At 45.2% G+C, this 25348-nt stretch overlaps 1 pseudogene and 3 gene segments (V, D, J or C); all 4 read right to left on the bottom strand.

Moving 5' to 3' along the window:
• Positions 1 to 5607: 5607 nt before the first annotated feature.
• Positions 5608 to 6588, bottom strand: LOC112620218. The segment is given in 2 exon segments: positions 5608 to 6077; positions 6202 to 6588. Coding segments are annotated over 2 exon segments (393 nt in total).
• Positions 6589 to 11401: 4813 nt separating this feature from the next.
• Positions 11402 to 13103, bottom strand: LOC112620215 (annotated as a pseudogene). The gene has a single exon (XR_003118489.1). The product of XR_003118489.1 is annotated as an actin-related protein 2/3 complex subunit 5 pseudogene (transcript).
• A 7757-nt stretch (positions 13104 to 20860) lies between these two features.
• Positions 20861 to 21477, bottom strand: LOC112621712. The segment is given in 2 exon segments: positions 20861 to 21279; positions 21369 to 21477. Coding segments are annotated over 2 exon segments (468 nt in total).
• A 2772-nt stretch (positions 21478 to 24249) lies between these two features.
• Positions 24250 to 24841, bottom strand: LOC112621711. The segment is given in 2 exon segments: positions 24250 to 24593; positions 24718 to 24841. Coding segments are annotated over 2 exon segments (393 nt in total).
• Positions 24842 to 25348: the final 507 nt, after the last annotated feature.

Genomic DNA, 25348 nt, shown 5'->3' with positions numbered 1-25348 from the left:
GACTGCTTAATTATGGGTGGGGTGGGTTTAGGATGGCACAGGGCGAAACAACATAAAGGGCATTTTTCTTCCTAGGGCTCTGATTCACAGTCAGAACTATATGCTTCGTGGTAGAGACTCATGGTACTCGGGGCGTGTGGATCAACACTCCACCATCCTCCCCTCTCAGCTTGCCAACAAGTTACAGACTCTTAGAGTAGTAAAGGCCTTAGATATAATCTTATTTCTGTTTCCAGGTGTGCTTTGTAATGTGGAGTTGTTATTAATATTTAACACAGCTATTTGTCCTTCATTTCCAAAGAAATTACTCCCTCAGGTGTGCATCTGTGCTGAGACCTGAAAATCCATTAGCAGAAGGTGGAGGGTTGCATCATAGCTTCGCAGCTTACGTGTCCTTTGTCTGCGACATCCTGCGGTCACTCTGCCATGTTCCCAACTGTCACTCCCCACTGCCTATGCTTCCTTCTCTGCTGATTCACAGAAAATAAGATCCTCCTAATTTTAGAATGCAGGAACATTTACCAATTTCTGACCCATGAGAGTCTCTCTTTGAACTCTGAGATATTTATTAAACAAACTCTGACTCCATTGTCCGTGCCATTTTTTGCTTGGCCAGCAGCCTTCATAAGGTAAAGAAGTTGTACAGATGTTTACTTAACCTTGAAAATAAATTATCCCACCTTCCAACTACTTAAAAAGGAAAAATGACTAAACTCTGATGGGATCGTAGTTAATATTGTTTTCCTCTACATTTCACATATAGGAAGTGACCACTTAGTTGGTTCTCCTCCCTCGCTCATTTTAACAACAGCTCCTCACAGAGCTCCCTGGCCTAGTTTATCCACATCAGTTTCTCCGCTACATCTTGTGATAGGAATAATTTTCTCAAAGCTTGGATCTTCTGGTTCCAGGCCACTAATTACTTACCCACTCTAGTACCTCCCCACTGCCAACACCATGATGCTTGTACCTGCAGTGCTGTAGGGTACACAGACTCTCTAAACCCTGGTGTCCAATCTGAAGACAACCCCAGATGGTTCTAGACTTCCCCTCCCTCAAACTCCAGGGACACATCTATCAATTCCACTTGGAAGCAAGCTGTCTGTCCTTCATCTGGCTCCACCATTTATTAGCTCTGAGACCATGGGCAAGGCTATTCATTAACGTTCCCGGACCCTGACCTCATTTAGACTCGTCCGTAAAACAAGACTAACATTCCTCTCAATGCTTTATGTGGATGAACTGAGATACTGTGTAGCCTCTGGTAGGTTTGACAAATGTCTATCCTTTTATTCCTCCCTGTCTCCTCATGCAAGAGAAACCAGTGGAGCTCTCACACCTGCTAGGACTGTGAGTGATGGAAAAGCTGGGGAATCATCAACTGATTGCTGGGGAGAGTAGAACCTGGAAGAGTAAAGATGCCATTCAGTCACTTTAGAAAAGATCTGTCAGAATTTAGGAATCAGGCGACAGAGCACCAACGTACCTGTCTACCCTCATTATGCAATATGAAGCAGCTAATAGGAGCAACTTAGGTCTATATGGACCAACCTGGAACAATAAAGATCAAGGTATATTAATGGAAAAGAGTATGCATGTGACAGGTAAAGTGTACAGGTGAACCCATTTTCTGTAGGTGTACTTGGGTAGAAAGGTATGCATGAACACAGAAGAGAGGGTGAAAAGAAGCAAACCAGAGCGTTAATATTTATTACCAATGGAAGGTGGGATGGGATTCAAAAGCATTACTGACATTTTCATTATATATATTATTTAATTTGGTTATTTAAAAAACTTAACCACATGCAAGCTTTAAGTTTACACTTTTCATCAGGTGTCAGAATTTGTAGTGTCTAAATGGGCAAAGTACAGAAAGCTTCTGTCTATGGAACCCCCTATAAAGGCTCAATAATAAACTGAGGATAAAGTGTGCTCTGTAAAAGCGCACGAGCTCCTGGTGAACACAGCCAGTCTCTGACTGCTGAGGAGGGTGAGTATCGGGGTCAATACATTTGATGGTGAGGTCAGTTTGTGCTAATTATGAACTAATAAGGCTTCTACCTCTGAAAGCCTGATCACCACGGGGAAATGGGGGATCTCACTCCTTGTTCTAGAACAGGTTTCAATAGCCCCCTGATTGGAAAAGGAAGAGAAATGAGCACCCTCCAGTGCCTGCATTTCCAAACTCAGTGAGAGCTCGTTTCCAGTTATACATTGTTCAAGCCTTAGAAATGCTCTTTGTTTCTGATTCAAGTAGCAGTACTATTACGATGTTGATTGTAATGATATTCCAGCATTTATCAACAGCACACAGCTTTCTCAAATACAGCTTTAGCGAGTGGGTGGAAGAAAATGCTTTCCTTAGGGAATGTGTTCTAACTTTGGTCTTTTTAAGGTTCAATTATTACAAATAGCTAGTCTCTTTTTGGTCTTTATTGCCTAAAGAGGTAAAACTGCATTCGTCTTTAAAACATAGATGTAAATCATTCTGGCAAAATTGGGGCTTTGGTCTGTCTGTGGGCCATCCTCAGTGATTGTATATTTGATTATTTCCACCCAGAATGGCTCTCACAATTCTTCAGGGACTAACACATAGCCCTGCTCTGTAAATGGAGCCTCTGTCTCACAACCAGCCTTTCCTATCTGGCAAAGGAGGGGAACAAGTAAAGGTCTCTGCTCAGCGCCCGGTACAAAATCATGTGTGCGCTGGAGGAAGCTGGTGACCATGAACTATCTGTCTCTGGCATTGCCCACCAATTCATGGAAATGGACACCCATAATATAGCTCAGTGTATCAGGCACGTGGCCTCAAAGCCACCCACAGAAATATTTGTGCCTTGGGAAAACTCTCCCTAAGAGAATGGGGAAGCCATTTGTGTTCTTCTTCATCACCTTTTAATGCCAGTGTTTGACATTATGTTTCTGATCACTCTCTCAGAGTGATTAGGTGCCCTGTGTCTGTGAGACTCCCAAATCCAGGACTCCTGTGAGGAAAGGAGATTGAAGGAGTAGACTAGGCAGGAGGGCGATGGGCAGAAAGGAAATTCAGTCGTGTAGAAAGGCTTGGGATCCAGTGACTCATCCATGACAGGGATTTCTCATCTGTTTCCAGGACTCATTTGATCCTAGGAGATGAAGAGACAGAGGTTCCCGTTTAATGTTTCGAGACATCTAAGTGGGAACTCAGAGGGCCTTTCAATATCTGTGCTTTATTCTTTCAAGATTGGTCAGTGGCAGCTGGAACCACCGTTGGTACTGACAATAAAATGAGGAACAAAACATCCACAATCTGTAAAATGATGCATTTTACAGTCTATAATGCAAGAGAAGTGTCAATTAAATAGCCACAGAAAGGGAAAATGACTATGGTGCTAAATCTAAGAATATTAATGCATATTGTAAGCTGTGAGCATTTACAATAAGGAGGTGCAGCCTAGGAAAACTGTTGAAAGAGTGTCTCCCTAGAGATGGTGGTAGTTAAACTGAGATTTGGAGCAAGGCCAAAAAAAGAGACTTGTGTTGACACAGAGAATACAGCACGGAGTGGAAAGGCCTTTGGTGGGAGGAGCATGACGCATGAGGAATGGCCTGAACTGAGGCAGCTGTGGTTGAAGTGGAGGTGAGGGTGCATAGGAAGGGAGAGGACAGCTGGGAGCAGACATCACGTGGAGGAGGCTGAGGACTGACATGAGCATGGTGTGGGGAAGATGGAGTTGTGAAGGCCGACAGGGAAAAGAACATAGACGTGTATTGTCAGTGCTGTCTGCAAATATACAATTTCAAATGAACTTTCCTTTCTGAGAGCAACTGAGGAAGAGGATTCTGAGGCCAGAGCTGTAGGAGGGGCCTGGAAGAGAGGCTGCATCTGCTCATGTCACAGTGATGTGCGTTGCCTCACCCAGGTGGGACTGGCCTGGGTGAGAAGCTCAGTACAGAGCAGGGTTTCCCATGCACAGTGTTGCTCCGAAATCTGAGGGCCCCAGCCTCGGCAGTGCTGGAGAGATGCCCATGGGACAATGTCTTCCACTGCCTGGATCATGGTCTCATGAAGACAAGGCCTCCTGTATCTTCCACTGAGCTCTGTGTGCAGAGGAAGGTAGCTGTGGGGTGACTGCTGGTGCAAGAGGGCACAGAGGTCTGAGAGAGGCTTCTGACACCAAGGTCATATGTTTGGCTTTGAGAGAAAGGCACAGACCCTCTCTATAGTGCGTGCTGGGATGGATCAGCTGTACACCAGTTTTGGAGCCTATTAACATCTACACATGTAGTCATGGATGACAGTCTCAGGCATCTCCATGCCACTTCATGTCTTGCCTTTGTTCTCTGTTATCTTGGGATCTGGTTGTCCCAGCTTCTGTGAAGTCTATGATAGAAGGAAGTTGAGTGCCCAAGGAAGCACCCCAGTAATGTAAACTTGAGGTAAAGGCTTAGACTAGGATATGGTGAGCCAAGGAAAAGGCTTTAGGGGACTCACCTGCCCCCAGGAAACAAAAGGCCACACCACTAAGGAGTCTGGTAGCCATGGTAGGGCCAGGGAAAAAGGGGCAGATTGTGGGGAGTTTTTAAAATTTGTGTGTTGGGGACATAATATCTGGATGTCAGTAGAGTCACTGGTGATGCCACTGCCCCTGCCAGCCAGTGACTCTGCCCTCTGCCTGCTATTCCTCCCTTGACCTGCTGCAACCTTCAACCTACAGTCCAGCCATAAACCTTCACCCATGTGGTCTCTGCTCCTGGCTGTCTTTCTTCTAACAGACAACAGCCTGACAAGGTTCGTGATCATTTGTCCTCTACCTACCTCCACCATCAGCTCCGGGTGTCCACTTTAGGGCTCTTTTTGACAGGCTATTTCTTCTTCACCGAACATATATGCTTCCCTCCCATTCCTTGGTTTCAATCTTATTTCTTACATGAGATATATTTCAGGTACATTTATACTTAGTGGTGAAAATCCAAACTTAAATTTTAGTAGAATAAATTGAAAAAAATATGCTTAGACATTTATATGAGAAAGTGGTTTTTGTCTACACACAAACAAAATTGTTGTTAGTTTTTGTTGTATTAAATTAAACTCTTGTGCATCAAAAAACACCATAAAAATGAAAATGAAAGCTAAAGACTGGGAAAAGACACAGGGAATGCATATAAATGATAAAAAAAAAAAAAAAAGTGAAATTTAACGTCCCTCAAAGTTGCTAATGAGGAGGCCATAGTAATGACCCCTGAAGACATCTGAGCCTCTCCTGAGGCCCTGCTGGTCACTAGAGGGCAGTGTGAGGGCTCTGACTTACTGACCAGGACACAGAAGGTGAGGATGGAGCAGGGGAGTAGGTGGAAAATGTATGGACTAGTTTGTTTCCTACTTCTGGTCCTTACAAGCCAGGAGACACTGGGGAAAATGACTCAATGTCCCTGAGCCTCCCATCTGTAAAGAAAGAATAAGAACGTTTGACTTGCCAGATTGTTGGAAAGCTTTAAGCTACATAACAAATAAAAAGAATCAAGCACACATCTGGGGCTCAGCAGTCACTCTTGTACTGAGTTTTCCTAGGAACTGACAAGCTGCAAGAAGATGGAGCAGAGAAATGGGCACACTGAGGGCACAGGAAACCTGGGCTCTGTGGGTTGGGAGAGCTCTGCACTCAGTAGGACAGAAGACATGCCTTCCATACAACTAAAAGCTTCCCTTGAAGGAGTGAAACCTGGGTGGGGCCTACAGCTCTCAAATCAAAGCTAAGGCAGGAAGTTTACATACAGAATGTCAGTGACTCTGCTGGGCTGTGCCAAGCTGCTGGCACAGAGATACAGGGCCGAGTCCCCCATCTCCGAGGCGTTCACATTCAGCTCAGAGCTATAGTTAGGGAACTGGTGACCTGAGAATCGACCAGGGAAGTTGCCTCTCTCTCTCTCTTCCTTCTCATAATACTGAAAGATAAACTGGGGCCCCTGACCCAGGGCCTGCTGGTACCAGGACACAGTGTTGTGCCCAGAGATAGGAGAGCATCTCAGTGTCACTTGCTGTCCTCTCTTTCTGATCAGGTGTGTGGGACTTTGGGTGACTCCAGCGTCCACTGAGCCTGTGGGAAAAGCAGATGGAGGATGAGCACAGGAGACAGTCTGGAGACCCTCCCCAAGGTAAAGTGGAGGACACAGGGGCGGGAAAGCTGAGAATGGGGCTGCTGTCCAGTGTACAGGACTCACCTGCTCCCAGGAGACAAAGCAGCGCCCAGCAGAGGTGCCCGGGGCCCATGGCACAGTGGGGCAGGCAGCACTGCACCTGACACAGGGCTTGGTTCTCCTGGGGAGGAGCCAAGTGAGTTCTGGGCCTTGATTTTCCTGATGGGAGGGGTATCCTGTGATGTCACTGTCCTGTGTCCTCCCCAGGCAGGCTTCCTTAGGTCTAGTGCTCCAGGGACCCTGGACTCTACCTGTCCTGCAGAGCTGGAGGGATGGGTGAAGGCAGAAGCTTCTGTGGTGACACAGTTGATCCTCTGCCTACACCTCCCCACTCACAGGCTGCCTCATCACCCTCTCACCTTCCTCCCACCTAGTGCTGCAGTGCTCCATGCTGGAGCTCACACACCTGCCAATCAGTGGAGTGTTTGGAGCCTGTGATTAAACCCTCACATTCCAGCTCTTCCTTGCTGTCCTAACATCATATTTCTGATGCTAGATTCACACCAATGCTTCTTATCACATTTTCCTGTCCTAGGCAACATTCTCAGCCTCTTTCTTGAGTGTCGAGTGGTGCAGAGTCCCCAAGATTTAGTCCACCTGATCAGATTCAAAGCAGACCTGGGTTGTCTGTATATTATCAAGACTACAGGTTCCCTAGAAATAATTCTAGGGCTTTATCAGCTCATACTACAGACCTAGGCAGCTTGGGACTCAGCACCCTCAATGCCATCCTATATGTAGTGCTCTGGACAGTTTATGTTATTACCTCCAGATCCACCCTGGCTTCAGAAGCTGACCCCAGTGTATCGTGTTAACTGGCTCCTCTTTTCTCTAACTCCAGAGTGAGTTCGGCTTATGGGAGACAGGACAGCAGAGGGAGGTAGGGTCACCATCTGTGCTGCTTTGCAAAATCTATTCCCTTGGCTCCTTTCTAGCTGGGTTAAATTTCCTGGTGCCTGAAGGTAGTCACACAGTAGTCTGAAATCTCAGCCACTTAGATATTTCTTTCAGTAGATATCTTAGCTAATGGCTTATAATTATTTTATTCCATAAAGTCCTAGAACAGACACAATTTTGCCAAGGTTTTTGCTACTTACAACAAGGATAACATTTACTTCAATTTCTGATACCTTGTTTCTCATTTCCCTCTGAGCCTTCACCAGAATTACCCGTAATGCTCTGGTTCAGCAATCAAGTCTTTTGCTAGTCTGCTTCTCTGCATTCTTCCAACCTCTATCCATTGCCCATTTGTCATTAACCAAAGCTGCTTTGACATAATCAGGTACTTGTTATAGCAACAGCGTCACTCTCAGCACCATGTTTTCTTTCAATCCCTTTCCTACTGCTATAGAGAAATACCACAGATTGGGAAATTTCTAAAGACAAGAGATTTATTTGGCTTATCGATCTGGAGACTGGGAAGTCCAAGATCAAAGGGCCATAACTGATGAGGGCCTCCTGCTATTATCTAAGCCAGAAGGAAGGGGAAGCAAACACCCAAGACAGAGAAAACGGCTGAATTCATCCTTTTTATCAGAAGACCATTTCCAAGACAACTAATTCACTCCCACAATAAGGGCATTGATCTCTTTCTGAGGGCAGATCCCTCATGATCTAGTCATAACTGTTCCACCTCCCAATACCATTACATTGACAAATTTCAATATGAGCTTTCTTGGGGACACGGAAGCATAGCACACACATCTACACTGAGAGTCAGTATTTCTACTCTTAAGACTATACCTCAAAGAAAACAAAATGCATTTGTCCACAAGAAAGAATTCCACAAGAATGTTCACAACAACTTTATTCCTCATAGTTGAAGACAGGAGTAACGTGGATCTCCATCAACAGGAGCGTGGATCAACAAGCTGTGGTATATTTATGCAATGGAATATTAGTCATCAGAAAAAATGACCTACTGATACACCAATATGAATACACTTCAGAAATAATAATTTTGGAGAAAAATAACTCAATAAAATGTTATATAATTCCATTTATATGGAGTTCAGGAACAGACCAAGCTAGTCAATTGTGATAAAAAATAAGAAAAGCTTTGGGCAGACGCGGTGGCTCATGCCTGTAATCCCAGAACTTTGGGAGGCCGAGGTGGGCTGGTCACGAGGTCAGGAGATCGAGACCATCCTGGCTAACATATTGAGACCCTGTCTCTACTAAGACTACAAAAAAATCAGCCGGGCATGGTGGCAGGTGCCTGTAGTCCCAGCTACTCTGGAAGTTGAGGCAGGAGAATGGCGTGAACCCTGGAGGCGGAGCTTGCAGTGAGCTGAGATTAAGCCACTGCACTTCAACCTTGATGACAGAGCGAGACTCTGTCTCAAAATAAATAAGAAATTTTTTATCTCTGGAATAGAAATTGTTTAGAAAGGAGCATGAGGACACTTTTCTGCATGACAGAAATTTTTTTTATGATCATTTCAGTTACTGTTGCACTGGCATATGCATTTGTCAAAATGTACCAGGATGTCCTTGTATTAATATTTATGTTTTACTCTCTGTTAATTATACCTTAAATAAAATTATTACTAAAAAGTAAACAGCTAAATGGCATAAAATATGGGAGTCATTTACAAATGTAGGCTTGTATTCTGTACAGCCCAATTTAAAAATGAATCACACAAAAATAAGAAAAGACAGGAACACACATATCTGTGAAATTTATGGAGAATGTGAGAATCACTTGGTGACTGAAGTGGCAACAGTGAAATTTGGCATCAAAATAAGCTCAACTGATGCGTGGGCTGAAAAACAACTGAGGATCAATATCAAGTAAAGCTGTAGACAAGCAAAAGCTTTTCACAATATCTTTATATGTTGTTGAAACCATTCTGAGAACCATGAGCTGCTACAAATTTCATAACTTGGGAAACTGGGCATTCATCAGTCTCACAATTGAGAATTTCCTTTCATTTTGGCTTTCAATAGAATGGCCAGTTGGTGGATTGATTTTTTTGCCAAGCAAGAAGTCTTCTCCCCTCTTTGTGAGTGGGGTCCGAGGAGACCTGGCACTCCCCCTTTGGCAGCCTCACAAAGGGGAGTTGGGCACAGCACAGACACACGGGATTCCCTGCACGTGGGGTTTGTACTCCCTGTAAAGCCCAGCTATGGAACACCCAGTCCTGCAGTTAACGGATCCCAACTAAAGAAACCTTGCCTCTAGGTGTCTGCTTTACCTGTAAGTGCCAAAGAGGGATACAGGCTGGAGAAAAATAAAATGTTTGCTCGATATTTTTCTGTAATATTTTACAAGAGAATCAGTTGAGGAGTTCTTGGATTTTCATTCAAGCCAAAGTCATGATAATAGCTGAATTCTTCCTTAATCTACCCCAAGAGGACTCAGACACTGCTCTATGCCCACAAATACTTAGTAGAGATTCATTTATAGTCTCTTCGTGATAATTCTACTAGTCGATTATCTTCAGGACTAATTGGCACAGTTTGGTGCATCTACTAACATTTTCCTTCAGTAGTTTGTTTACTTAGGTGTTGTAGAAATTGTTCTCAATATTTTTTTTGGCCTCCAGAGAACACCTGCTTGGTGTCCAATGGAATCTGAGCCAAGGTGATGTTATCAGTACGACTTATAAACTTGTAGAATCCCAGATCACTCAAGCAGGTTAAAGCTGTTGCCTGGCGAGACCTGCAGGGAAGATGAGGTGCAGCAGAGATGCACTGGGCTCAGGGCACAGCCCACCCCTCACTTTTCCCTTTTGCTCTGAGGCAGTTGCTCCTCTGCACCTGGCTGGACACCAAGGCTGCCCAGCCAACATTCTTCAACTGTAGAGCTCATTAAAGATGAGAGGGACATCCCACCGCTTGCATAATTGTAGTTAGCCTAGCAATAACTGAAAACTGCTGCAACATCTGCATAATATTGAATCCAAGCCCTAATTTTTCTTAACTCTTTCCCTCCTATGCTGCTCTCCCAGACTCCCCAGAGTCCTTTAGATCCCAGTGGACCACACTGCCATCTTGTGGCCAATAAGTGAAATGTCATCACTGTTTCTTCTGCAATGGCCCAAGGAATGCTGGGAAGTGTCTGCAGAGTGAGCCGCCAGAATATTCCAGAAGTGCCATCCCGCAGGTTTTATGAGCAGTTTCCCTAAACCCTCATCCCAACACTAGTTCTAACCCTGATTATTGCATTGAGTTACCAATATTAATATCCCACCCTCATTCTGAATAACTCTTATCACATAGCTCCCGTTATAGCCTTTTTCTCCCTTAAAGCTACCATCTAAAGAAAGAGGAACAGAATGAGAGGAATGAAAGAAAATAATATTTGGTTTAAAACAGGAAGAAAACACAGACGTTGAAGTATAAAGAGATTATTTAATCTGAATCACTAAAAATAAACAAATGTCCTTCAAAAATGACAGTGTTACCCCAAAAGTATAGATCAGCAAAAGATGAAGTCAAATGTGTAATAATAAAAAGTAAAATTGAAATATACAAAATGAGTCCTCTTATAAGGCAATAAGCCGTAGTGGAGGGAGCAGTACCTAACGCAGTAAATAAGGATGGATATTATTAAGACCAGCAAAGGGCCTGCTAAGGAAATGATCACATTATACAATGCACATCCACTGATCTGAGCACCAAAGAGGGAAAAGATGATTCTGGAAGAGACAGAGGGCAGTGGTAGCTAAGAACACGCTGGTGCAAAATAGTATGATAAGGAAGTAAATCAGCCAGGGGACTGTGGAGTACATGACTTTTCTTTCTCCTGTCTCCTGTGACAGCTGAACTGGACCATTTTCCTCTCTCAGAATTTGCTCCTGCACCCTGAGTTAGATGCCCCTGGTATTTGCTCTACCTCAGCTTCTCATGGATGAACTCCCTCTCCCTCCTTGTTGAGCACGGTCTGAAAGAGAGGTCATCTCTCCCTCCCCTTCCATCCCACAGTACCGGGGATTGGCACAGACTTCTCAGTTGGCATTGACTTCTCTCATCGCATGCTCACATGCCTCCTAACTGTGCCTTTTCATTTCCACTAGACTGAAAGTAGGATATGGGCAATGAAACTTAACACCTTTATCATAGAATGCACAAGTGACTGCATTCAAAATTATTGCTGTTTCTTTCACTGCCTTGGATTATATCTGAACAGGAAAAAAGGCACAATTTCTTTCTTATTTTTTTATTTTCTGAAGTTTTATCATTTTTACAAAACAAAACAAAATGAAACAAAAAGCAGGTATCAAAGTCAGCAAAGAGTTTATAGAATTTCTGCACCAGTTTGCACATAAGTCAGTGATTACAAAACTGGTGTCCAATGTAAATACTAATCACAAGCTGACTTTCCTCTTGGTCAGGTGGTTTGTTTTGGAACTACTGGATATTTATAACATTTTATAAGCACTGGTCATTTTTTGAGAACTGATTTGGTTTGTCCAACAAAGTAAACAGTTGTTTGCTGTGTGGCAGTTTCTTTTTTAAAAAAACACTGAGCTAAAACACAGAATGTGTATTCGTTCGGATCTGAACCAAGTCTTCTGAGATCCTAATTACCCTGAAGAAAACTGAAGACATTTATGGGGCATATTAAATAGTATCTTAAATGCTAGTTGTGTACCTCATCATGTCTAAGGCAGCTATTATATTTCTAAAGAAAGTAGCATTTCATTCAGAGGCTGCCCAGAGTTTGAATTACACCATAGTTTTTCTTTCTTTCTGCAAATCACTCTTTCTGATTTGCAGTTTTTTCCAAACAGAGCCATATTATTGGAACAAAAGTTTGATGTTCGTGCCCAACAAGCTCTGATATTTTATGGATACACTTGTATAGAGCAAGACTTCTTGCTCTGAACCCTGGGTGACCACAAATAAATTGAGAGGCCATGATTATTGGATGCTGAGAGAAAGTAGCACACTTAAACCCACAGTACAGATAATCAGGAGGCAAGCAAAAACAAAGCTAGAACTCGGTAGCGGTATGCACCCACCACTTACTCCAAAAACATATTTTGCTTAAATAAGGGAAATATGGTCCAGTTTTGCAATGTTAAGAGCTGCCAGTCTCTCATATTTTTTATAAATATCATTTCCCGACTAGCAGTGAGCTAGGAAACTGGCCTCAAATTCTGACCAAATCTCTCAGTATTAGGTAAAAATAACACAAAACAAAACAAAAAACCAGCCAATAGGGGTTAAAAATTGCACAATTAAACTTGAATGTTAATTATACTATATACAGACTGGTATAAACATCACTGAAATGGTTTTGAAAGGATGAAACATTTATATTTTAACACAATTTCTTCTATATTATCCCAATTATCATTAAAGGAAAAGCGATATGTAAGTTTCTTCTTTACAGATATGAAAAAGCAAGAAGGCAAAGTTGAGAGAAACAGATGCTACCCACAGGGCAGCGGTGGCATTTGGTTGTTTTGGTCTTTGTACCAGCAATTCCCACTCCCGAGGCAGATATCCACTTCCTGCCCGACTACAAGGTTTTTCTTGCAGTCAAGACACGAACAATGGACCCTACTCCTCCAGCAGCAAGTGACTCTTCATACCACTGCAGTAACACAGCACTGCTATTGTCAGAGGGGCTCTCAAATCCTTTATAAATACACTTCATTAGGAGATCCACACCATTCTTGTCCGGAGATTGAACTGTCTTTTCAATATCATTATCTTTAAAAGAGATGAGCACCTTCAACACAATGCTGCCTGCCCGGTCCTTCACTGCCTGACTCTTGGTGTTGATGGGGAGGTTCTTCAGAGCTGCCTGTAGGGCACCTGTCATGTTTCCTTGCCGCAGGTGGGAGTCCACCTCGCCCTCATCGGGCCGGCCTGGCCGTCGCCCCCATCTTCTTCGTCCACGAGCTTGTTCTCGTCATATTCATCCACGTCCACCTTCCGGAACCGGCCGACGACACTGTGTTCTCCCACATCCCAATCCCTACCAGCGGCAAAGGCCTCTTCTTGGCGCTGCCTCTACCTCAGCAAGCCGAGCCCAGCAGACCACTGCCCGGCGCCTAAGGCACAATTTCTTAATGTGACTTAACCACATAAACCTTCCCAAGTGCCAAAAACAATATACCAAGGGATTGCACTTCTCATTGGCGAGATGGCAAAAAAAAAAAAAAAAAAAACTTTAATGGAGACCCAGAATTCCAGTCCCCTTTATCCAAACATCATTGTATGGCCTCGCTCTACCTAAGAGACAGGGAGAACCATTCCTGTGCCCTGCACCTGGCAGGAAAGCCTTGCTACAGACTGTGGGGAGCTGGCCAGGATGAGTCCTGGTGATTCCGCCCCCAGAGGAGGGATTCTCAGGCTACTCTGGACAACTTCCAGGGACTGAGATGGAGAGTGGCCATACTTCATCTTGGAGAGGAGAATACTTGGGGTGTGGCCCTTCTGACCTCTCAGCCTAAAGTAAAAGCAGAGTCATTCCTAACTGGTGTGGAGCTACTTAGCTATGACTGGTGAGCTGCTTAGTTTCCTAAGAAAAATAGTCCCTGTTTCAGGGTCTCTGGGAGCCACAGAAGAATAGCAGGGCCGTAAGTGATTCACAATCCTGCTGCTTGGCCATCTCTGTTGCCAATGACTCCAGCATCTGAGTATTCCATGCAGGAAAGATAATTTGTAAATAATGCACTAGTTCAGTGATCCCTTCAGGGATGTTCAAAATAGTTGTCATGTTCGAGACTGGCATGCTTGTAGGAGACACAGACCTACAGAGCAAGATAATTTGGAGGTTGAATAGAAATAGGAACAATTGAGGCCCCCTTAGATAATGGCTTCTAGGAGCAAGAGTAGAGGGGAGGTGAATTCTGAGCCCTTTTGTCCCCACAAGACATGGCATAACAGGGACATCAGAAAATACTCCAGTGATGTGCTGCTAAACTGGGTGTCTGCGAAGGTGGGGGCATGGCTGGTAGCATTTGCTAATTTCTGTTGTACCAGCATCCCCACCATGGCAGATTTCAAGCAGGCAACATGGCTTCACTGAAAGGGGAGCTGGGAAGAGTACGCCTATTTACTGCTTCTGAGTCATACAAGCTGGCTCCAGCACATCCCTAGACTCAAGAGCAAAGCTTTCAAAGTTCTTCAATGCTTCCTACTCAACACACTGAAAATGAGGCCACAGCAACTATAGCAAACCTCATTATTTTTCATGATAAGATCAGAGTGTGTGATCCTGGGTCTTAGAATGGAGAAACGGATGTTTGTTCAGAGAAAGAATTTCCAAGTCCTCTGAAGCTGCAGAGATCACAGAGCAAATAATGATGCAAATAATTATGGTTGGAAAGCTGCTAGTCTTTGACTTGAAGTAATTGTAAAGAAATGTTTCTCCTGCTTAAATTAAGAATACAGAATGATTTCATTGAGCAGAATCCCTATTCCTTCCTATTTGTTCATTAGTAACGTCTGCCCTTTGCTCCTCTTGCATGTTCATTCTCAGTATAAGTTGGAAGCCCTGCTCGCTTTTGTTACATGTCCTTGCAGCACCGTTTACAACTGTGGACGGTGTTCTGTTCAGCCTCAGTGTCAGAGCTTGTCCACTGTTAGGACCAGGTATCTCAGGAGTCATGTGGAGGAAGATGGTAGCCATTGCAAAGAAGGTCTAGGAAGACAGGGCATTCCCATCTGTGCCCTGGCCTTGCTCAGTCCCAGGAGACACGGGGCACCTGAGCAAGGAGCCATTTGATGATAACACACAATAAAAAATGGGTCCAGAGCATCTCCCTACCAGAGACTATCATTCTCTGTGGAAAGAAATTTGGGGTCTTTACCACCACGATTACTGATCAGTGAATTTGGAAAGGCTGTGATGCCCCTCATAGCTATGAAAGACTCAGGGTACCTCTAACATGGCTGTGTCTGGGACACTGAGTCCCAGATTTAGAGAACTTGTCTGTCGCCGAGGACTCTCAGAAACTCATGATCCATGATCACATCAGCTCTGACCAGTGCATTCACTTTCATAGATACAAACTGCAGCATCACCCACAGACAGGTGGAAGATTCTATTAAAATATAATCATTGTACTTCTATTTATAACAAGTGCTCTATAACAATATATAATATGAGAAATAAACTGACAAGGAATAGAATCAGTATTATAAATAAAACACTTACTGAGTTAAAGGCCTCAGAAAATTTATTTCAAATCAAATGCATTGGACAGCGATCCACTCAGAGTCTAAAAATCAGATTTCCTGAGGGAATCAAGGTGAACTGGCAGCAGCGGTGAATGCATGCTTCTGTCTATCAGGATAGCAGCAATGGCAAATAGAAACAAAATAAAAGATACACGTGGCTTAAAGTAGGCAGAAGAAATGAAGTCTTATTGTTATCATGATTGTATTTATCAAGTAAGGACTACAAATTTGTAAAGATCTTTACTTCAAACAGGAAGAGAGGTTTGATATTTTGTGGCAGAAAACTTCCAAGGTGACAGGGATAGAAGAGCTTCGGAAGAAAGATGTTCCTGGGATGCAGCCCCAGACCTTCCAGATGCCTCAACATACGCATGAGAAAAGCATGTTTCCTGCTTTTGACAACCTCAAGTATGTGGGCAGCACCGCAACCTCCAAGACCTATAGAAGATGCATGTCTGCCCTGAAGGCCGAGGCTAAGACACCCACTCCTTGCTTGGAGCAGTGAGCTGGTTCCGAGGACTCCTAGAGTGCAGTGGGCCGTGATTGTTTTCACCACCTACATTTGTAGTCACTGTGTTTCAGGAACGAATCTGTGGTCTCTTTCTACCTAATAGACAGCCGATGTCCAAATCTACTCCTTTCCCATGAAAAATGAGAATGAAAGAGAGGCCTCTGCTAAGGGTCTCTAGTAGCTGCAAGGAGAGAGAAGGACGAGGTTTGTGAACAGGAAGGAGGCAACCGTGCCACGCTGTGGCTAAGCTGCTGGCACAGAGATACACGGCCGAGTCCCCCTGCTGTGTGCGCTGGATCTTCAGAGTGGAGACGGATCCCTCAGGCCTCTCTGCAGAGAAGCGATCACTGGGCAGCCCTGATTTATCTTGTTGAGCTTCATAACTGAAGTAAGTCAGAAGCTCTGGGCCCTGTCCCAGGGCCTGTTGGTACCAGTAAAGGTAATCATGACCTGAAATTGGATCACACCTGAGAGCTACATCCTGTCCCCTCTTTGTGACTTTGTACCTTGGAGACTGGGAGACTCTAGCACCTGTGTGATCTGTGAAAATAGAATTCGGCAACAGAATAAGGGACACATTTGTAGGCATCACACACACGTACACACACACACACACCCCTACACACAGAGAAAAAATGAAACTACTTTGTGTTCTAAGGACTCATCTGTCCCTAGGAAACCCAGGACCACCCAGCAGAGGAGCCTGGTGCCCATGGCAGGTCACACCAGGATGGGGGCGTTACCAGATCATTGTCACTGTGAGCAGGAGCAGAGGATGAGGGACGTCCTTGTCCCCACAGGGCAGTTCCCACAGTGACATCACTTCCTCTCTCAATCCCCAGGACCTCAGGGTCACAGCATTTATATTAGAACACACTTGGGTGCTGCTTTTAAATATTTATAACCTCCCTTTTAACAACATCAATGCATTTCTCATTGCTTTGGGCTCCCATGCTGTCTGGAGCCAGAGGCATCACGCTGCATCTCTGAGTTCATCTTCTCGTCCTACAGCCGCTCCTCTGTCTGCTGGGCATGTCCTGTAGGATGTGCCAACAGCATCCCCAATACAAGGCACCAAGGCATGAGCTCATTGTGTTTCCTGCAAATCAGGGTCCCCTGTGCCATCTCGATTCACTTCCCAGCCTCCTCCATTCCCCCAGTCACACGTGCCCAGTGGGACGTCCCATCACATGGGTTCCCTCAGGAACTGCCCTCATACCTTTCTTCTGGGATCTTTTCCCACCTTTGTTAGCTGTAATTCAGAAAAGAGACCTTGGTAGCACACTCACAGCGGTCATTTTTCATATTCCCCTTCTAAAAGTTTTTTTTTTAATCAATCTCACCTTAAAAGAAGGAGAATGGGCCGGGCGCGGTGGCTCAAGCCTGTAATCCCAGCACTTTGGGAGGCCGAGGCGGGTGGATCACGAGGTCAGGAGATCGAGACTATCCTGGCTAACATGGTGAAACCCCGTCTCTACTAAAAATACAAAAAAAAACTAGCCGGGCGTGGTGGCGGGCGCCTGTGGTCTCAGCTACTTGGGAGGCTGAGGCGGGAGAATGGCGTGAACCTGGGAGGCGGAGCTTGCAGTGAGCCGAGATCACGCCACTGCATTCCAGCCTGGGAGCACAGCGAGACTCCGTCTCAAACAAACAAACAAACAAACAAAAAAAAAAAAAAAAAAAAAAAAGAAGGAGAATGACAATTGAGCTAATGATTATTTTTAACCGCTATCTTGACTTACTGTTGTTCTCCATATATTCCTATGGGAAGTATTTCTCTTTTTTTCTGACTGCTTTCAAAATCTTCTCTTTGTCCCTCGTGTTCTACAGTTGCCCTATGACTTGACTGTCTTACTTGCGATTCATTTTGTTTCTGGAAACTCTGAATTTAGGTCCTTAAACACCTCTAAAAAATTCTCAGCTCACATCTCATAAATATCACCTCATAACATTCTAGCTATGTTATCTGTTTGAAACATCAATCATATGCAAGAAAAAATGGAAAATTATGAAAAAATATGAATATTCTAGTATATGGGAAAATCCATTTTTTTCTTCCTTGTTCTTTAACTTTTTCATATTTCACTTTTAATTTTCTGTGCTGCATTCTAGATCACTCCTGCAGATCCACCATTGATATCACTAAAAATCTCTTTAGGAGGAACTGATCCACTGTTGGACTTTCCATTTTGTTTGCAGTGATTGTATGAGGCATTTCTAGATATATTATTTGACAATTTTTTATGAAAGTTGATGGTTTCAGGCATTCTCTTTTTCCTTGTTTCAGTTCCCCCTCATGTTCATTTAAATGTGGTTCTCCAAACTTTCATATCTCATAATGACAAAATTTCCAGTCTTCGGGTTTGCACTTCAAACGTTTGTTGCTTATGCTCATTGTGTTCCTCATTGCTATCTCCTAATATTCTTCACACTGGGGATCTATTTGTTCGATAGGAGTCTGTGACATTCCAGTGAGGCCCGGACTGAGTATGAACAGCACTAAGAATCTGTCATTTTTATAGGCATCTCCAGTCTAACTCACAAATGTATAGGGCCTAGAACTGTCTGCTGGACTCTAGGCTGCCAAATACACCCACGACAAAGGTTGGTTGGGTCAAAAATGCTCTCAGGACACTCCCAAGGAAAGATTCAGAATAGAATTCAAATTTTCTAATTCTTTTTAATAAAACTCTTTTCATAAATAAATCCCATTAAGTCCTGTAGTTATCATGACATTTTCGTCCAAGAGGAAATTACATAGATAGATAGATAGATACATACATACATACATACATACATGCACCCTCTGGGTGGAGGGAGACTTCAAACACAGGATTAAAACAAAAGTTAGTCACCAGTGTCTGGAACATCTACACACAAATTGTGTCCACATTCCCCCGGGCAACACAGGTGTCCCCTGGAGAGGAGTCCAGGGACTGTGGCGGGTTGAGGCAGTTGTGTGATCCAATGCCTTAATCTGGGAGAATCCATCCTGTGCTGGATTGTTTTAAGTCAATTTTGCCAAGGTAAGAGCCTGCATTTCCCAGAATGCCATTTCTCTTACCATTCCAGGTTAGAGATGGTCAAGGATACATTTGGTAAAATTTGGAAGACAGATGTAAAACAGTCACTGTGACAATTGGTAGGTCAGACAGTGAGAGTCAGTGACCAGCAGATACAAAGGCATCCAACATACTTAGGAAGTCCTGTTCCTTCTGCACCCTATGTCCAGTTCATCTTCCCACATGCTGGCAAACAGCCGTCAGGCTGCCCCGTGTCTGGCAGCGCACCTGCCGGGGTGGCCCCCATAGAGAGGGAACAGCTTCCCCAGAAGCAGATCTCCTTGGCCTATTCCTGTTCTCCCAGCTCAAGGTTTCACTGCATGGCCTGGCATGCTCTGATCCTCTCATGTCCCTGCATCTCCAGCCTGTCCTGCCCAGACCTCCAGAAGCCCTGGCTACTGACTGGCTCCTTCACCTTCTGACTTCTCTCCTCAAGACCTTGTTTTCCTCAGCTCCTGCCACAGATGCATAGTCTAGTTCTGATCATAAATCTGTTACACTCTCAAACTTGTAGTGGCCCTGTTTTATTGATAATAACCTAATGGAGATTTTCTTACCAGAAGTGGTTTCAAGGAACGATGTATAAGAATGGAATTGTAGAAGTGGTTTTCTGATCTGTCTCGATTTGTTGTGGGGAAAGACCCTGAAGGAGAGCACAGAGACCTGGAGGAGGTCAGGTGCTGCAGCCACAAAAGGAAGCCTTGAGCCAGGTGTGGACACCATGATAGTGATTCCCCATCAATTTCCAAGACTGACCTGAGCCCAGCAATCAAAGGGATGGGATTTGTTGTACTTAATGCTAGATCTCTGCCAGGTTAAAGTAGATGTAGCGTGTTCCTACTATTGGATCATCCACCCACTCATCATTCACTCAACCTCTCATTCACTCATCCATCCTCTGTGAAATTGGTCTCCCCACATGCCAGGCACCAATGTTGCTAAATGCGGCAGGCACAGCCTTAGCTCTCATGGGCTTAAAAACTGAGTGGAGAGGTTGTATGTGGTGGCTCAGGCCTGTAATCCCAGCGCTTTGGGAGACCAAGGCAGGTGGATCCTGAGGCCAGGAGATTGAGACAATCCTGGCCAACATGGTGAAACACCACCTCTACTAAAAATACAAAAAAGAATTAGCTGGGCATGGTGGTGCACACCTGTAATCCCAGCTACTCGGGAGGCTTAGGCAGGAGAATCACTTGAATCAGAGAGTCAGAGGTTGCAGCGAGCAGAGATCATGCCACTGCACTCCAGCCTGGCCACAGAGTGAGACTCTGTCAAAAAAAAAAAAAAAAATTGGGGGAGGCACAAAAATAATCAGAACAAGTATCTGAGAAAGCCCAAGTGTGCGAAACATTACTAACAGACACATGATTCTATGGGAGCTTATGAGACGACAGTTGATTTCAGCTGGGAGGGGAGGGAGTGCTTCCCACAGGAGGGCTGATCATGCTGAGATCTGAAGCACAGGTAGGAGCTGGCCACTAGATAAAGGAAGGCTCCAGCCCAGGGGAAAGGAAATGGCCTTTGAAGTCTTTGTGATGGGAAGGAAGGAGTCACAGAAGAGGGGCTCCCCCCATGGCTGCAGTAGAGAGGGGCGGGGAGGTGGGGGATGGAGGGTGACTGCCCAGATGGGAAAGGTGGGCCACAGGAGAGACCACGTGAGGGTGGGGGCTGGGGTAAAACCTAGAGAGAGGAAACAACATATTCACCAGGGAGAGACTGGAGTCTAGATGGATGTGAAATACAAATCCTGTTTCATCCTGGGCGCCCCAGACTCAGGATGATGAGTAGAAAAGTAGGAGCTGGGGAAGTCCTGGCCCTACCCAAAAGGGAGAGCTTAGAGGATAGACCAGAGAGAGCAACAAAGGAGACATCCGAGGACCTGGAGCAGTCCAGGCCTGGCTGAGACTGCCTGCAGAGGCACCTGGCACAGAGTGAGGCTCATACTGTCCTGGCCACCTGGGGCCACTCAGGATTCCAAGGTTCCTGTTCCAGAAAACTCTGCCCAGGTCATCCCTGAATCTTGGGTGGGGGAGGAGGGCAGAGCCTCCCTGCTTTCATGTGCGGAGAGGAAACGGCCTTGTAGTGCTGTGGAGTAACTGCTGGCACAAATGTACACAGATGTCTGGGAAGGAGCAGCCGACTCCAGTCTGAGTGGGAAATCCTCTGTGTTTAATCTGGAGACATTGTAGCCACTGGGGACTTCTCCTTTATCAGTAGTACCAGCAGCACTTGAGTAATGAATCAACCTCAGCCCCATGCCTGGGTCTTGTTGATACCAGTACATGAAGTTATAGTTCATATCCTGGGCACACTGCACTGTCATGCTCTGTCCTGTCTTCAGGACTTGGAATTTTGGGGTCTGAGTGACACCAGCATTCACTAGACCTGCGGAGAAGAACAAAGCTGATGCTACAGCCCCAGTGGAAAGGGGCTGGGCCTTGAAATCCACACAAGGGGCCCTGCCCAGGACCCACCTGCCCACAGGAGAGAAAAGGCCACACAACACAGGAGCTCAATGCTCATGGCAGGTGCTACAAGATGGAGGGGTCTTCTGGGCCTGTACGTTGATAAAAGGGGAACAGGACTCTCAAGGGAGTCATTCTGAGACCTCATTCTCCCTGCCTGGGCTCCAGAGCCTTCCTGTCAGGAGAGGCCACGCCCATTCCCCAGATGGTCAAATTCAAGATAAATGCACCAGTGAACAGCTGAGAATGAGAAAAACACATTCGTCTGAATTGAAACAAGTCTATAAGATTTCATGATCTTTTGCGTCCAGACTTCTGAAACAGTCTAAGTAGGAACCCAGAGGGCCTTTCACTATCTATTCTTTATTCTTTCAAGATTGGCCACTGGCACCTCGAACTGCTGTTGGTATTGACAATAAAATAGGGAACAAAACATCCACAATTTCTGAAATGATGAGTTTTACAGTCTAGAGTGCAAGAAAAGTATCCATTAGTCACACAAAGTCGTGGAAAATGACAATGATATTAAATCTGTGAATACTAATGCATATTATAAGCTGTGAGTATTTATAATAAGGAGGTGCAGCCTAGAAAAACTGTTGAAGGAGTGTCTCCCTAGAGATGGTCATAGTTAAACTGAGATTTGGAGAAAGAACACAAAATAAGAGACTTGTGTTGACCCAGAGGATACAGCGTGGAGTGGAATGGCCTTTGTTGGGAGGAGCATGACGCATGAGGAATGGCCTGAACTGACACTTCTGTGGTTGACGTGGAGATGAGGGTGCAGAGGAAGGGAGAGAACAGCTGGGAGCAGACATCACATGGAGAAGGCTGAGTACTGACGTGAGCGTGGTATAGGGAAGAAGGAGTTGTGAAGGCCGTCAGGGAAAAGAACATAGACCTGTTTTGTCAATGCTGTCTGCAAATACACAATTTCAAATGAAACTTCCTTTCTGAGAGCAACTGAGGAACAGGACTTCTGAGGCCAGAGCTGCAGGAGGGGCCTGGAAGAGGGGCTGCATCTACTCACATCACGGTGATGGTCGTTCCCTCGTCCAGCTGAGACTGGCCTGGGGGAAAAGCTCAGCACAGAGCAGGGTTTCACACACACAGGGCTACTCAGAGCTCTGAGGGCCCCAACCTGGGCAGTGGTGGGGAGAGGCCTATGGGACAACATTATCCACTGCCTGAATCACGGTCTCGTGAAGACAAGGCCACCTATATCTTCCACTGAGCTTTGTGTGCAGAGGAAGGTGGCTGTGGGGTGAAGGCTGGTGCAAGAGGGCACAGAGGTCTGGGAGAGGCTTCTGACACCAAGGCCACGTATTTGGCTTTGAGAGAAAGTTACAGACCCTCAGGGATTTCTCTGTAGTGCGGGCTGGGACGGATCAGCTGTACACCAGCTTTGGCTCCTGTTAACTCTCACACACGTAGTCATGGATGACAGTCTCAGGCATCTCTGTGCCACTTCATGTCCTGCATTTGTTTTTTAGTATCTTGGGATCTGGTTGTCCCAGCTTCTGTGAAGTCTATGATAGAAGGAAGTTGAGTGCCCAGTGAGGGACCCAATAATGTAGACCTGAGGTGATGGCTTAGGCTAGGATGTGGTGAGCCGAGGAAAAGGCTTTACGGGACTCACCTGCCCCCAGGGGGCAAAAGGCCACACCACTCAGGAACCTGGTGGTCGTAGCTGGGTCAGGGAAAAACGGGGAAATTGCGGGGAGGTTTTTCAACTTGTGTGTTGGGGACATAAATCCTGGATGTTAGTAGAGTCAACTGGTGATGCCACTGTCCCTGCCAGCCAGTGACTCTGCCCTCTGCCTGCTATTCCTCCCTCTACCTGCTGCAACCTTCAACTTACAGTCCAGTCATAAACCTTCGCCCATGTGGTCTCTGCTCCTGGCTGTCTTTCTTCTAACAGACAACAGCCTGATAAGGTTCGTGATCATTTCTCCTCTACCTACCTCTCCTCCGTCAGCTTCCGGTGTCCACTTTAGGGCTCTTTTTAACAGACTTCTTCACTGAACATATGTGCTTCCCTCCCATTCCTAGGTCTCTATGTTGTTTTTCACAGGAGATATATTTCAGGTACATTTATTCTTAGTGGTGAAAATCCAAACTTAAATTTTACTAGAATAAATTAAGAAAAACATGTGTAGACATTTATATGAGAAAGCAGTTTTTGTCTACACACAAACAGAATTGTTTTTAGTTTTTGTTGCATTAAAGTAAACTCTTTTGCATCAAAAAACACATAAAAATGAAAATATACACTGCAGACTGGGGAAAGACACAGGGAATGCATGTAAATGATTTTTTTTTAATGTGAAATTTAACATTCCTCAAAGTTGCTAATGAAGAAGCCATAGTAATGACTCCTTAAGACAGCTGAGCCTCTACTGCAGCCCTGCAGGTCACTAGAGGACAGTGTGAGGGTTCTGGTTTACTGACCAGGATGCAGAAGGTGATGATGGAGCAGGGGGAATAGGTGGAAAATGTATGGACTAGTTTGTTTCCTACTTCTGATTCTTGCAAGCCAGGAGACACTGGGGAAAATGACTCAATGTCCCTGATCCTTCCATCTGTAAAGGAAGAATAAGAATGTTTGATGTGCAAGATTGTTGAAAACTTTTAAGCTATATAACAAATACAAAGAATCAAGCACATGTCTGGGGCTCAGCAGTCACTCTTGTTCTGAAATTACCCAGGAAGTGACAAGCTGCAAGAAGATGCAGCAGAGAAGCGGGCACTCTCAGGGCACATGAAATTTGGGCTCTGTTGGTTGGGAGAGCTCTGTGCTCAGTAGGACAGTAGACATGCCTTCCAAACAACTAAAAGCTTCCCTTGAAGGAGTAAAAACTGGGTGGGGCCTGCAGCTCTCAAATCAAAGCTAAGGCAGGAAGTTTATATACAGAATGTCAGTGACTCTGCCGGGCTGTGCCAAGCTGCTGGCACAGAGATACAGGGCCGAGTCCCCCGCCTCCAAGGCATTCACATTCAGCTCAGAGCTATAGTTAGGGAACTGGTGACCTGAGAATCGATCAGGGAAGTTGCCTCTCTCTCTCTCTTTCTCTTCATAATACTCAAAGATAAACTGGGGCCCCTGACCCAGGGCCTGTTGGTACCAGGACACACTGGTGTGCCCAGAGATAGGAGAGCATCTCAGTGTCACTTGCTGTCCTGTTGTTTTGATCAAATGCCTGGGACTTTGGGTGACTCCACCATCCACTGAGCCTGTGGGAAAAGGAGACGGAGGGTGAGCACAGGAGACAGCCTGGAAACCCTCCCCGAGGTAAAGTGGAAGACACAGGGGTGGGAAAGCTGAGAATGGGGCTGCTGTCCTGTGGACAGGACTCACCTGCTCCCAGTAGACAAAGCAGCACCCAGCAGAGGAGCCCGGGGCCCATGGCACAGTGGGGCAGGCAGCACTGCACCTGATGCAGAGCTTGGTCCTTCTAGGGAAGAGCTGAGTGAGTTCTGCACCTTGATTTTCCTGTTGGGAGGGGTATCCTGTGATGTCACTGTCCTGTGTCGTCCTCATGCAGCCTTCCTTAGGCCTAGGGCTCCAGGGACCTTGGACTCTCTACCTTTCCTGCAGAACCAGAGTGCTGGGTGAGGGCAGAAATTTATCTGATGAGACAGTTGCTCCTCTGCCTTCTCTTCCCCAGCTCCCAGGCTGCCCCATCGCCCCTAGTTCTAAATCCTTGAGGAATCGCCACACTGTCTTCCACAATGGTTGAACTAATTCACACTCCCACCAACAGTGTAAAAGCATTCGTATTTATCCACATCCTCTTCGGCGTCTGTTTTTTCCTGACTTATTAATGATTGCTATTCTAATAAGTAGAATATTATTAGTGGTGAAATCCAAACTTAAATTTTACTAGAATAAATTAAGAAAAACATGTGTAGACATTTATATGAGAAAGCCATATGTATCTCATTGTGGTTTTGATTTGCATTTCTCTGATGACCAGTGATGATGAGCA

This window comes from Theropithecus gelada, chromosome 3 (genome assembly GCF_003255815.1).
Source record: "Theropithecus gelada isolate Dixy chromosome 3, Tgel_1.0, whole genome shotgun sequence".
In the NCBI taxonomy this organism is placed as follows: Eukaryota; Metazoa; Chordata; class Mammalia; order Primates; family Cercopithecidae; genus Theropithecus; species Theropithecus gelada.
Note: the sequence above shows the minus strand (reverse complement) of the source record. Positions and strands in the feature narration are given on the sequence as shown.